The 13498-nt window shown below is 36.5% G+C and overlaps 1 protein-coding gene across 1 annotated transcript; it reads left to right on the forward strand.

Moving 5' to 3' along the window:
• Positions 1-1168: 1168 nt before the first annotated feature.
• On the forward strand, positions 1169-13343 carry LOC104889367 (thioredoxin reductase NTRC). Its single transcript, XM_010674565.4, has 10 exons — positions 1169-1566; positions 3197-3404; positions 3523-3628; positions 7112-7377; positions 9168-9444; positions 10272-10379; positions 10916-11002; positions 11110-11214; positions 12307-12437; positions 13026-13343. Exons 1-10 carry the CDS (start codon positions 1314-1316, stop codon positions 13084-13086), a joined length of 1602 nt encoding a protein of 533 aa, XP_010672867.1. The 5' UTR covers positions 1169-1313; the 3' UTR covers positions 13087-13343.
• The last annotated feature ends 155 nt before the right edge of the window (positions 13344-13498 follow it).

Here is a 13498-nt window from a genome sequence, read left to right on the forward strand (position 1 = left end):
GATGTTGTCCGTGGTGTCCTACCATGGCTGAAACGCCACCACGCCCTCTTCGTGTGTCCGCGCATCAGTAGGCTATGTGGAGAACGGCTGTGGAGAAATGATGAGTAGCGAAGGTGAGGAGGTGGGTTGTAAGATGGTGGAATGATGATCTAAGCTCGATCAGAAGGTAATTCAACGAGGGTGCTACTTGGCGTGGAATATTTAGGCTGAACATAACCGTTTGTTTTTGAAAACATCAACCAACCTTTAGCGGTTGTAAGTCAACGGGTTTGTCGACAAGTCGAGGAGTATAATGAGTATACTAACCGGATTTATGGCCAACCTTGTCGAGTAAAGCATGTTAGTTCCTGTTGATGGAGCACCCCACCTTTAGGCTCCGTCAAAATCAATACTGATGCCTATCTTGGTATGGATGGTTGGGTGAGTATTGCGGCTGTTGCACGGGATTCGCTAGGCAAGGTCCTCTTTGCGGGTGTTCAGAGACAACGGGCATGGTGGCCTCCAGATGTTGCAAAGTGCAAGGCTATATTGTTTGCAGTTCGTCTTGCTAAGTCTCATGATCTATCTGATGTTATAGTTGAGTCAGATGCTCTTGTTGTTATTTCTAGACATTCAAAAGGTTCCTTTATTTTTTCGGATTTAGATTCTATTTTAGGGGATGTCATTTATTTGAGCAACAATTTCAATTCTATTAGTTTCAGTCATGTCAAGAAGGATGAGAATGATGTTGTCCATAACCTTGCTAGAGTTGTGCCTTTAGATGTTGAGCTGGGAGAACCATTGTCCAAGGAAAGGTGCTCCTTATGTACTGATGGACGTTTTATCCCTTGATTAATGCACATCTTTTTCCCCTCCAAAAAAAAGTTGCGTTTTGTGTTAGGAGCACAAAGCTGATGGTGCTCACGAGAACACGATCGACAGATTAAATGAGAAGGGAATTATAAGGGAAATTCTTCTTCCGATGTCCTTCACTTAGCGGGATGACTGGAATCAAAGCTAAGCTAAGTTGTTTTTAGTAGTTAGATTGGCAAAGAGCCAAGAACAGCCAAGAACAGCCAAGAACTTGAAGATCGAGTTACGCAACCATGTAAACCCAAAAAAAAAAAAAAAAAAAAAAAAATCGTTGTGGCTGAGAGCTCACTCACACAACACACAAGCGTTATCTTTTAAAAACTCTAAAAACACACTTCCCAAATCTTCTCTACACTCCACATTTTACATTTTCTCTCTCCTCATAAACATTGGTTAAACTCTACAACAGTGTGCTCTCACTCTCAGAGGCTGAGCTTCAAACTTTGTATGGTTGGATAAAAATGGCGACTCGGATAATCGGACTCGGTGTTGGACTCGGTACCGCAACTCAGTCTCCTCCAACCTCTTCTCTTCGCTGCAGTAGCACCAGTTATACTACTAGTAGCAGTTTTTTCTTTGTAAATTCATCGTTCAATCGTCCATTTTCTTTCCGAGTCAACTCGGTTCGACCTTCATTTCCTTCGCTGAGTTTCAATAAATCGTTTTCGATTCGAGCCGCTGCTACTTCTTCCGATGACCTCCAATCTTCTCAAGGTTTGCTGATTTTTTTTTGCAATTTGAATGTTTTGTAGGATTTTTTTTGGAGCGATTTTTGCGTAATTGCGATGCTGAGAAGTAGATTGTGGAAAATTAGATTGAAATAATGGCGGTTTTACTAGGAATTGTTCTGAATTGGATTAAGTTTGCGTCGTTTTGTTGTATATTAAGGTATGGTATTGAGATTGATGGTTTATTTTAAGGTATGAAGTAATGCGAATCGGAGTAATGTACTACCTCGTTGTTTTTTTAGTTGCGATGCTTTGCCAACACGTAACTTTAATCATTAATATCCTTAATTACAAAAAAACTTGAATGGACCGGCAGAAAACATATGATACAGTCCGTTCTCATATGATATAATCAGTTTTTGTGTGATATAATCAACTGTTATATAGTCAGTTTTGGTATGATATAGTCAATTTTGTGATATAGTCAGTTTTCGTATGATATAGTCGGTTTTAATTTTCTAATAGTCAGTTTTTGTGTGATAGAGTCGTCACAATGCACAATAAATTATTGTGAACCCAGTCCACCTAGGACGTTTTGCCTTAAATTATGCGTTAGTAAAAACTGTAATGAGTTGATTTATTGAAATTATACAGAGATAATCCAACAATGTATTGCAAACTTATAATTTTGTTTTTATGTATTAGTCAAAATATTCAAGTCAAAGTTTGTGTATGAGTAGTGCCAAAAGTCAAAACGTTGCAACTAGAAAGAAATGGAGGGAGTATGTGTTAATTTTTGCAGTGGAGTGGCACTCTCACATGAAGGCTAGGTGCTTTCTCTAGTGTTATCCAAAATGAATGTATCATGCATCAAGCATGTGTTTTTGTTCCCCTTGATTTTGCTGGAAAACAATATGATGCATCAAGTTATGGTCATTAATTGTTTGACTTGGATACTTACAAAGTCGACAGGGAGGAAAACTGATTAGCTTTTGGTCAAGTGGCATTACCTGTGTAACTGTGGCACATGTGATTAGTACATGCGATTCACAGTCAAGGAAACCGTGGGCTGTGGGTTGGTCATGTTGTATTTCATAAATTTCTATATATTGGAGGTGAAACTTTTGGTAGATCCTAGAGTCTTTCCCGTCTTTTACATTATTTGCTGACAGGGATCCAGTACACTAAGATGTATGACCAAATTAGGACGAAGAAATAACAACTCCAATCCTAGCATATGTCTCATCCCCATATTGGGATGTTGGTTTGTAAAAGCTTGTACATAGTTTGAGTCTGTTAGAAAGGACTCTAGAGTACATGTTTATTTGAGTTCCTCACTGTATGTCTTGACGTTATGATTAATTTTGTAAGATTCTGAATTGGATAAATGGAGTTGGCTAGAGAACTTAGACTTCTGAGCTACTGCTTACTTGTTTTTGGATTAATGAAGAAACTGGAAGTACTCATTTTCGTACTCGTAGATGCTTTGTTGTGCGTTCAAGTTTGTTAGGCCTTGGCTTGTTTGTGATTGTTTGACCTGCTTTTTTTTTTGGAAAGATATGCTTTTTTATTTTTTTTTGAGGGGAGTGGGAAAGATATGCTTGATAATCAATCAACAAAGTACTAGTTTGAAAAGCTGGTTGGAACTGATCTGCAAGCTGCTTTTCCACTTGCAGGCACAGGTGTTGAGAATTTGGTGATAATTGGATCAGGTCCTGCTGGATATACAGCAGCAATATATGCAGCCCGCGCTAACTTGAAACCAGTGGTCTTTGAGGGGTTCCAAAAAGGTGGTGTACCTGGTGGACAGTTGATGACTACGACGGAAGTGGAGAACTTTCCGGGGTTTCCTGATGGAATTACTGGCCCTGATTTAATGGACAGGTCAAGATATAATAGATTGAATGGGCTATTTTATTACTATTATCTATTTCTGTGTGATATAAGGAGGAGAATATCTTCTTGTTGAAGTTCCAAACTTGAATTATTTTTTTGGGTGTAGAATGCGGCGGCAAGCTGAAAGATGGGGAGCAGAGTTACACCAAGAAGATGTTGAATGGCTTGATGTAAAGAATCGTCCTTTTACTGTTCGAAGCAGTGAGCGCGAGGTAAAATTTTCTCACTTGCACTTTTGGTCAAACCGTCAGATTGGAGGGTGTATAATATTTTTTCATATACTGTTTATGTGAATATTACTGTTTTTCTCCTTGTGCAATATTTTTGTTTTTTTTTGGGGGGGGGGTGTTGGTTTGTTTTAATGGTGTGCTTAGGTACATCTGCAACAACTCAATTGCATTCTAAGAGAATCGAATCTTTTGTGACAAGAACTTCCATGAGCAAGTGTTACAAACTTCCAACTTCTAGAAACTTGGACCTTGACATAGATTTGCCGCTGTGACCCACATATAGGGTGTTTTCTGAAGTTCTAAATTGAACCTCAGTGACAAAATGACATGAGAATATGCTCTTGTAGTCTCCAGATCCATTGTGGCAATTAATTTTCTCCTCTCATGTCAAAAATCTCTCTAATTCACCTTTTGCTATAACAGATTGAACTTGTTGCTGAAACTTACACTTCATGTCTCCAACATGCCTACTATCGTACTATGTCATTTTGAGTGCCTGTGAGACACTAACATCTCCTTTTTAGAATTTGTGCAATCAGCGGAACGTTACCCCCTAACCCCTCGGGGGGATCATTTCCTACTTGTGATGCTTGGACAAACAAACTATAGCGGTCAACTTCCCTTACAAAATCTCGGAAATTTTAGCTCTGCTTTTGTTTGCTATAGAAATAAGTTTTCTGGAGGATTCTTGGGCAGGATAACAACTTCTTTCTTTCCTCTTTGGCTTTCCCAGTTTTTTTGTAGTGAGACTAAGCCAAACAAACTATCTCAGATGTCTTGATTAGAGATGGGGATATTCTGACTCTTTAGATCCATTTGATGGGAGTTAGGGATCTAATACTCCCTCCGTCCCATAATATAGTGCTTACTTCTCATTTTTCACGGGAATTCAAGTAAATGGAAAGAGTAGTAGGATTTTCCAAAAAAAAAATTAATCAAGAGTTTTTTTAGTGCTTTTATCAAAAAAAAAAGGAAAAATGAAGTGCTCTTTTAGTGTTTTTATCTTGGAACTAGTTCTTTATTGTCTTTTTCCTTTAAAACAATATCAAAAAACAATAAATGTTCCGTGGAATGGTGTAAACAATAAATAGAGGCACGTATTTTGAAAGAAATGTAGGGGTATTTGGAAAGTTTGTCTAGAGAAATTAAGGATGTTTTAGTCCAAATAAATTGATTAAAAAGAAATAAGCACAACATTTTGGGACACCCAAAAAGGAATGTGAGCACTATATTTTGGGACGGAGGGAGTAGTTATTGGAGATGATTGACCGGCTCTATTCTAGGACTACTAATTAGAGAATTTGGGTGGAAGACTGTTAGGCCCTTTTTTGTTCAAGTGAATTTATTTTAATTGATTAAATTGATTTATACTGATTGAAACTCATTTTACTGATGGGAAGTAATTTGATTAGAACTACCTTTTTTTTTTTTAAACTAAACTGGCTCTTAATGATCATATATGAGTCTTGCAGATATGATTGTACCAGTAATAGTACTTCCTCTATTTTCAAAAATATTTGCAACATTTTGCCTTTCATTCTTGCCAAAGCAAAACTTTGACCATTAACATATTTATTTATCTACTACTAAAAAAATTATGAAAGTTGGTATTGAAAAATTATTTACTGAGATTAATCCAACAACAATTTGCATAATCATCTTTTTTACATTATTAAATAGTTTGGTCAAATTTAGCATATGAATAGTGATAACATTCTAAATATTTATATCAATTATTATTATCATCATCATCATCGTCATCATCATTATGTTACATATTATTTTTGGTAAATAATAGATTAGTGATTATTCTTATACGTTATAAATGTCTAAAGAAACTGTCATTACTACTACTTTCTCCATTCCAAATTAGTCGCAACACTTCTGTTCTAATTCTCTCTGTCTCCCCTCTTTACATGCATTGCTTCAGACTGCGTCCCGCTATGTTGCAACTCCAAGTTGCTAATATGTTTCTTTGCCATCAAAATCTTGTGGTGTGTGCATCTTTTGCAATACTTGAGGTGTTGTGGCTTTTATGGAACTCAAGCACGTTCCTGGCTGTTTTGGGAAAGTATCTATTGGGCATGGAAAGTTGAGAAAGTTGATCCTAAGTGCTATAGGGGTAGAATAATCAGAAATGTGTATAGTTTTGTCAAATGACCAGTCTGATTAAGGAGGCATTTTTTGTCCCTTTTTGAATGCATTACCATGAAGGCAATTAGTGCACATGTATGTAGATTACATTTATATGTCTCTCTCCCTCTTGGCTGTAACTCTTCTTAAGTTAGTACTTACAATCATTCTTCACATGATGTTGTAGCCTGACCATTTTGTACAATGGAGCAGATACTGCGGCTTTCTCACTTTGATGTATTAGTAGTTACCGATTATGTGGATAGGAATAAAAATGTTCATATGCTTGTGATGATCTGGTAGTATGACCTACAAAATATAAGACATAGACCACCTGGGCACCAATGAAATATTGGTCTGGTCTCATGAACATAGTAGGCATTTAGAATTACTTGGAGATGAATTAGGTAGTGATTGATCATTAGTGTATAATATGGCAAGAGAGTTTGGTGAATCAATAGTTGCTGAAGAATGTGCTTCAAGTAGCAAACCATGAAAATGACACGTGGTTGACTTAATCTCAGGATCACTAGGTTTTGGAACAATGGAGTGAAATTTTATTTTGTAGGTCAATGTATAATTTCTTTTCGTACTCAGTTTGTACCATATGGAATCTTGTGACTTGTTTTGATCGTTTCTTCATGTGCTAGATGAACTTTTGATATTGATTTGGTTTCACAGCACTATGATTTTAGTAACTTCTAATTTATTTCTTTTTAAATGAACAATTTAATTGGTATATGTACTCTTGTTGTAGAAGGGCTTAAGTTCTGTTCTCCATAACCTAAAGTCAACGTAACTCTGTAAACAATAAAGGATTTTATTTTTTATTTTTTACCACCTTTAAAATCACAAATTTCAAAATAACCACCTTATAGGTTCATTTTTTTTCAATAACCACCTTATATGCCTTAAATCTCTTTAAATACATACCACTTGATATATTTTGTCCAAGAAATTGTTCTTAAATAAGGGTTTAAACCTCATATACATTCTAATAAATAAAAGTGGAGGTGATGGAATTGCTCTTAAACCCTTCTTGAGGATGATATCCTTGATGGTTGCTGTCAATTGGTATGTATTTGAAAAGATATAGGCCATATAAGGTGGTTATTTGAAATATGAACATATAAGGTGGTTATTTTGAAAAATTGGATTCAATAAGGTGGTAAAAAATTCAACAATAGATGAGTAATTTATTATTATGCCTTATGTGATTAGATACTTAATTTTTTACTTGATCTTTTAGATACCTTATCTGGCGTCAGGTTCTTTTGATGCATTGACTATGATTGACTTTGATAAAAGCATTTTAGTCATCTTCATTCTCAGGTAAAATGCCATGCTGTGATTGTTGCCACGGGTGCCGCTGCTAAGAGGCTTCGGCTACCCCATGAAGATGAATTCTGGAGTAGAGGGATAAGTGCTTGTGCCATATGTGATGGTGCATCACCATTGTTTAAGGGCCAAGTTCTTGCTGTGGTTGGAGGTGGTGATACAGCTACTGAGGAAGCAGTATATCTGACAAAATATGCTTGTCATGTTCATTTACTTGTGCGCAGGAATGAATTGAGGGCATCTAAAGCTATGCAAGACAGGTTGGTGTTGCCTTACTCATATATGCCTTCACATATTTGTCACACATCTCGTTACTACATTATTATGTGTGTATGAACAACATGTGTCACCATCCCTTAATAATTATTAGGAGTTGGGTACTTTGCTCCAACATTAGATCCATTGGGGCGTAATGATGAGAGAACATGTCTTCCTACCCCCCCCCCCCCCATGTTTTTGAGTGTTCAACACCATCATTTGTTTGAAGCAATATGTGTCAAATTTTGGCCAAGTACAAGAGGTATTCTTTATTTTGAGTTTCCGATCGACACCCTTATCATTTTAGTATCTTCATCAAGCTGTCATTCCACTTGCGTGCAAGTAATGGTGGTTTCGTTCTTGGAATTTCTTAGAAGAGGTCCTCTTGCTATTCAATCAGAAAAGTTCATGTGAGGTTCTGTTTCTTTTACCAGGGTCTGGTGTGGTTGGTTTGAAACTTTCTGGTATGATCAAATTCTCTTGGTCTCACTAAAGTTTGATTGCGTCTTGTTAGATTCATCTCAGTTTGTATTTTCAAAATGTCAAAAATTTCTCTGTGGTAATATGTTCTCTCTAACTTTCTCCTATCACATGGGTCTCTTTCTCTTTGTGTATCTCTATCTATTTCTTCTTCACATGACTTCTTCAAAAAAAAATTGCCCATGTTATATGTTGCAATTAATTGGAAGGGAGGCATGTTTCCTTCTCTCACTATTCTCTCTCTTAACTCTTGACTCCTAGACTTCAATCTTTTGTTTACACTCCATATTTTTGTATCTCCTTCATAATCCTCATCCTTTCCTTTTTTAACATGTTTTTATCAATGTTGGCTAAGCCCCTGTGCAAACTGGGCCACAGCAGAGGGCCCAGATAAAATCCATCTCAAAAGCGTTTATTATTACCTTTTGTTTCTTAAAATATATGAACTTTATTTAGGGTGTGGTGTTATAAATGGCCTAAGGCCCCTTAAAAGTTCAAGACAGCCTTGTTTTTTATCCCCCTTCTTATTGCCAATTTATTATATCTACATATGGAAACCTCTATCATGCAAATTGCATGATAGGCTACTCTCTTGACTTATGTTTTATTGGCATACATTGCGTGTTGGTAAGATCCACCTAATTTCCCCGAGGCTTTTTGCATGAGCCCTTGTCATGTGTGTGTGTGTGGGGGGGGGGGGATCCTCAGTCCTAATCATGATAACACACAATATCGACAACCCACCCCCTGTCCATACTTCATGGCCCATGCATAAGAGAAAGTCACTTAAGACATTCTCAACTTTCTATAACATGTGTGCACGCTCCTCGCACACAAGAAGGATTAGTTGAGGTGTTAGTGTCTGGCAGAAGTACACAGCCGTCGCACACCATCCTTTTGAATCCAATCTAAGGCAATGGAGGCCCACAATGGATCTCCTCTTTCTCTCTAGCCTGAAGCTACCTTAAACTAGTTGGTCTTGCTGTCTTCAAAGCAGAAGCGAAAATGGAAATGGGGGACAGATCGGGGGGGGGGGTTTGCAATTTTCAGAAGAGGATGGTTTCTTCTTTGTTGTTATTTGCAGTTTCTCTATAATATTGTGTTTAATATTATACTTGCTCGTCTTCAAAAGGATATAGAAAAAGAAAGTGCCTCATTAAGGACAAGTTGCATCTCATGACAATTATTCAAACTATTCATGGTGGTACTTGGACTTGGTTCTTTTTGTCTAGATTAGTTTACTAGAAAGTTGATATATTGAGTTTCCAACTATCTGAATGTTTGTTTAACAGGTTTATGGCGAATGTTTCAGAGTTTTCAACAACCCAAACATCACTGTGCACTTCAACACAGAAACTGTGGACGTTGTTGGCAATGCCAAAGGTCAAATGTCTGGTGTTTTGACTCGAAGACTTGACACCGGCGAGGAATCTGTGATCGAGGCCAGAGGACTATTCTATGGTATTGGTCATTCTCCAAACAGCCAATTGCTGGAAGGTCAAGTTGAACTTGATAGTTCAGGCTATATTTTAGTGGATGGCACCGCAAGCACATCAGTAGAAGGTGTATATTCGGCTGGAGATGTACAGGTAATGCTCTTTATTTCTTTGTTTATCCGAAATTACTAAAGTAACCTTGACCTAGGGAAATCTTGTTGATCTTTCTTAAAAGAAAGGAAATATTGAGGTTGTTTCAAAGAAACAAGAGCTTTGTTTGTGCGGAAACTGCTGCCATTATTAAGGTTCTCATCCATGGTTGAGAATATGCCAATATGGAAGGTGGAGCAACTAAAATAACCAGGGAGTAATAAATAATTAGCTACTGTTTCCTTAAACTTCAGTATGTAGGTGATATGTAAAATACTCCTGTATTTGGTAGATGTTTGCCCTTTTGTTTTGATGATGGTGTTTGTAATGTTGCTCAAGAATCAAGATATCTGAAAAGCTTACTGCTCAAGCTCATCTCACTTGTACTCTCTCTATACTGTTAAAATGGCTGTTTTTTTATCTATATGAGACTATGGCATTCCCATCTTTGATGGAAACTACTACTGCTGGATGCCACGTTAGGTCTGATTTCTGGTTTTTGGTATCCCATTCTATTCAAGAGCTGATTGGTCTTCACAGGGTATCATTTTGAACTTACCAAGTTTCAGCAAACCAATTCACTCATCTTCCCTGGTCTTCTGAGCTTTTTAGCTAATTATGTGTGAATATGAAATGCAGAGAGTTGATAGTCTTTATTTTCAATATTCAGATTTAGAAGTTTGCTATGATATGATTGAATAATTGATGTCGAACATTACCTATTTGTAAATTTTTTTAGAAGAAACGTGTGGTCACTTCATAATTCTTTTAAGTTATACTTCAAGATTTCTTAGTTTGAAGATCATTTATGTGACAATTTGGACAATCAGGATCATGAGTGGAGACAAGCAGTTACTGCTGCTGGATCTGGCTGCGTTGCCGCTTTGTCAGTAGAAAGATATCTCACAAGCCAAAATCTTCTTATTGAGTTTCATCAGGTACTCAATTCACTCATCTTACATATACCATGGTACTTTAACTGCAGATTATACCAAATAAGTAGAAAGTAGGTAATAGCTCTATCAATTTGTTTATTTTCTTTGGAAGATTTTGTTTTGCTTAGAAATGTTTGCTTTTCTTGAGATAAAATCTATTAATGATCCCAATAATAGAAATATAGGCTGTATCAAAGCTAATGTCTTTGATTTGCCTTGATTTATAACAATCTCTTTGAAGTTTGACCTATCCCATTTAATTAATTGTGAAATCTCTTTGTTAGCCTTTCCTGCTACTAAACAGGAAACCAAATAGGAATGCTTTTAATTTGATGATGTGCCATGTGCCCAAGTCAGGTTGCATGTTTGGCAAAATGTTAGTCGCACTGTTTCTGCATGTTTTCTTGGGTGTTATCTGTATTTTAATTAATGCATTGTTCTATGTCCAAAAGTTAACCTTGTCACAATCATGGGATTTTATGGATTTATAATTTGAGAACTAGTCAACACTCATGCTACTATCATTATGACTATTACAGCCACAAAAAGAAGAGGTCAAGAAGGAACTCACTGCTCGTGATGTACAAGAGCATTTTGATGTTACCCTTACCAAGCACAAAGGCCAGGTGTGTTTTCACAACCTTGTTACTGCGTGTGATGATCTTCTGTTCGTATCTCAACCCTGCTACTTGGATTCAGTCTGTTAGTTACTTACGGTCTTGTGCATTGCCAGTATGCTCTACGGAAGTTATATCATGAAAGCCCTAGGCTTATGTGCGTTCTGTATACTTCACCGACTTGTGGGCCATGTAGGACCTTGAAGCCAATACTTAACAAGGTGAGCTTGCTCTAAATCAATTGGATTTTTTAGGATGTATTTGTAAAAACAGTTCGAATTGCCAAGACAAGTGGTTGGATTGCCATGTAAAAATTGTGTTTCTTCTATGCACATCTATTGAAATTGATCATTTTGGCATATATTTTTGGGAGGTGGATGAACGGAAAAGATGTTTGCCAGTTTCTTTTTCTGATAATATTATACTACTATCTATTATATGCTAATTCTGTTAAGTTTTATCCAAGCTATCTCTTATATTTGGAGGACCAAAATTTATTGGGCCCTGAAAAATTGAGATAAAAAAACACAATAGTATAGATGAGGGGAGTGACTTTAGTATTTGATTTTTTAAAATTCACATGAGGAGTATAATGAGTACCACATCTTTTAGTACTTATTTGGGTACAAGGTTCATAATTTCTGAACTGCATGGTCAGTTTTTCGAATTTGCAAGATCAACTTTTTTTATTTGTAAGTTCCACTGCACACAATCTAAAAGTTTTACATGTTCTGGGAGTTGAATTCACTAGATCCTCCCTTATATGAGTGTGCTCATATTGATATCAGGAGGTCCCTATTGTTCCAGGGTCCTGTGCAACTGTGGGCGCATCACTTCAGAAATTATTGTTGATACTTCCTCACCCTTAATAGCTCTTTCTGTGAATATTTGTCCTGTACTCCTGTTGCCGTCTTGGATCTATTTCGGTTGCTATTAACCTTTCCTTATTTAATTGTTTCTTTTGTTGGATTTCGCCAAATTTCCCCTCAACTAGCTTTGACTAGTTAGGGTAGTGGTGGCCTCATAAATTTGACCTATCTAAACCCCACCTTCATCCGGAATTCATATTGGTCTTCGCTTCGCTGTATGCTTGTGTGGTTGTGGGTCATGAACAAGCTCTCCCCTGTTAAATATTGTGAATGACCATGATCACATCTAGTTATATATACGCTTTGGTCAAAGAGATTGTGTTTAGGGTGAAGGGATTGTAAAGCCTTGTTACATTAATTGTATTATCTGTTTATACTTTTCTGCGACTTTCCATTCCAGTTTCCCTTACGTCTAATAATGAAGAATTTCTCTTGGAATGGCAGGTAATTGATGAATATGACCAGAGCGTTCATTTAGTTGAAATAGACATTGAGGAAGACCCTGAGATAGCAGAGGCTGCTGGAATTATGGGTACCCCGTGTGTACAATTCTTCAAGAATAAGGAAATGATAAGGTTGGTCATCTAACCTGTAGAGTTGCTTCCTTCACTATTATGCATATGCAACATCACTTTGCAATCACAATCTTGGTTCGTATTTCAAAATTCTAATTTCTTTTACCCTGTCCTATTCTCACTACTCTTCTGAGAATGCGCTCTACTTGTATCCATTTCATTGCATACTATATGATGCTTAGATTTTCCGCTAATTAATTAGCTTTGATTATTAATGTCTTCAAAATGAAATTGCTATATATATATTGCAGAATACTTGTAGTATGTTGGCGTCTTAGTGATAATTTTATTAATAAACTCGAGAGAAGTTATTGGTCAATGTTTGACCTTAAAAAACACGGGTGCTTAACTATTTTTTTATTTTGATATATCAAAAATTATTAAAAGAGACAGTCTAATTTTAATATGAAAGTAGACCTAGTCACTAAATGGATTAAACTAGTCACTGAAAGAAATTAACCTAGTCACTATTGGGCTAATTCTCTTCTTAATATTAGGTTTATCATTACCTGATTTTAATTTAAAAGTAGACGGTCATTTACAAGACAAATAGGGGGTTGCCTTAATTACTTTGTTTTGCATATCCAGGTCCATTCCAGGAGTCAAAATGAAGAAAGAGTACAGAGAATTTATAGAGGCAAATAAGTAATGTCTCTGCATCTTGGCACATACCATTGCTTTGCAGTTCAATTTTGTACCTCGCCAACCATATTCTTGACTAAGATGGTGTTGAATTTGTACATTAAGGAGAATTTTTATACACCATATTTATATATTAGCCATTTCTCGACCTCATTTTTTTGACAAATCAACTTTGTGGAATTGTCACAGCTAGTAATTGCTCTGGAGCAAATATGTCAAGTCTTATTTGACTTCTGTAATGGTAATTGTATGATTTTTGCCTTTCATGAGTTTCACCTGTAGGATGCTGTTCGTTAGCAGCATATCCTTTGGGCTATGAGTGATATACTGATGATACACACTTAAACTTATATTTTATTTTCTGATGTCTGCTAAAAAGAGATTGTTCGAAGCCATAATGGTTATAGCTGATGGTACAG

This window comes from Beta vulgaris, chromosome 3, assembly GCF_026745355.1.
Source record: "Beta vulgaris subsp. vulgaris cultivar EL10 chromosome 3, EL10.2, whole genome shotgun sequence".
NCBI lineage: Eukaryota > Viridiplantae > Streptophyta > Magnoliopsida > Caryophyllales > Amaranthaceae > Beta > Beta vulgaris.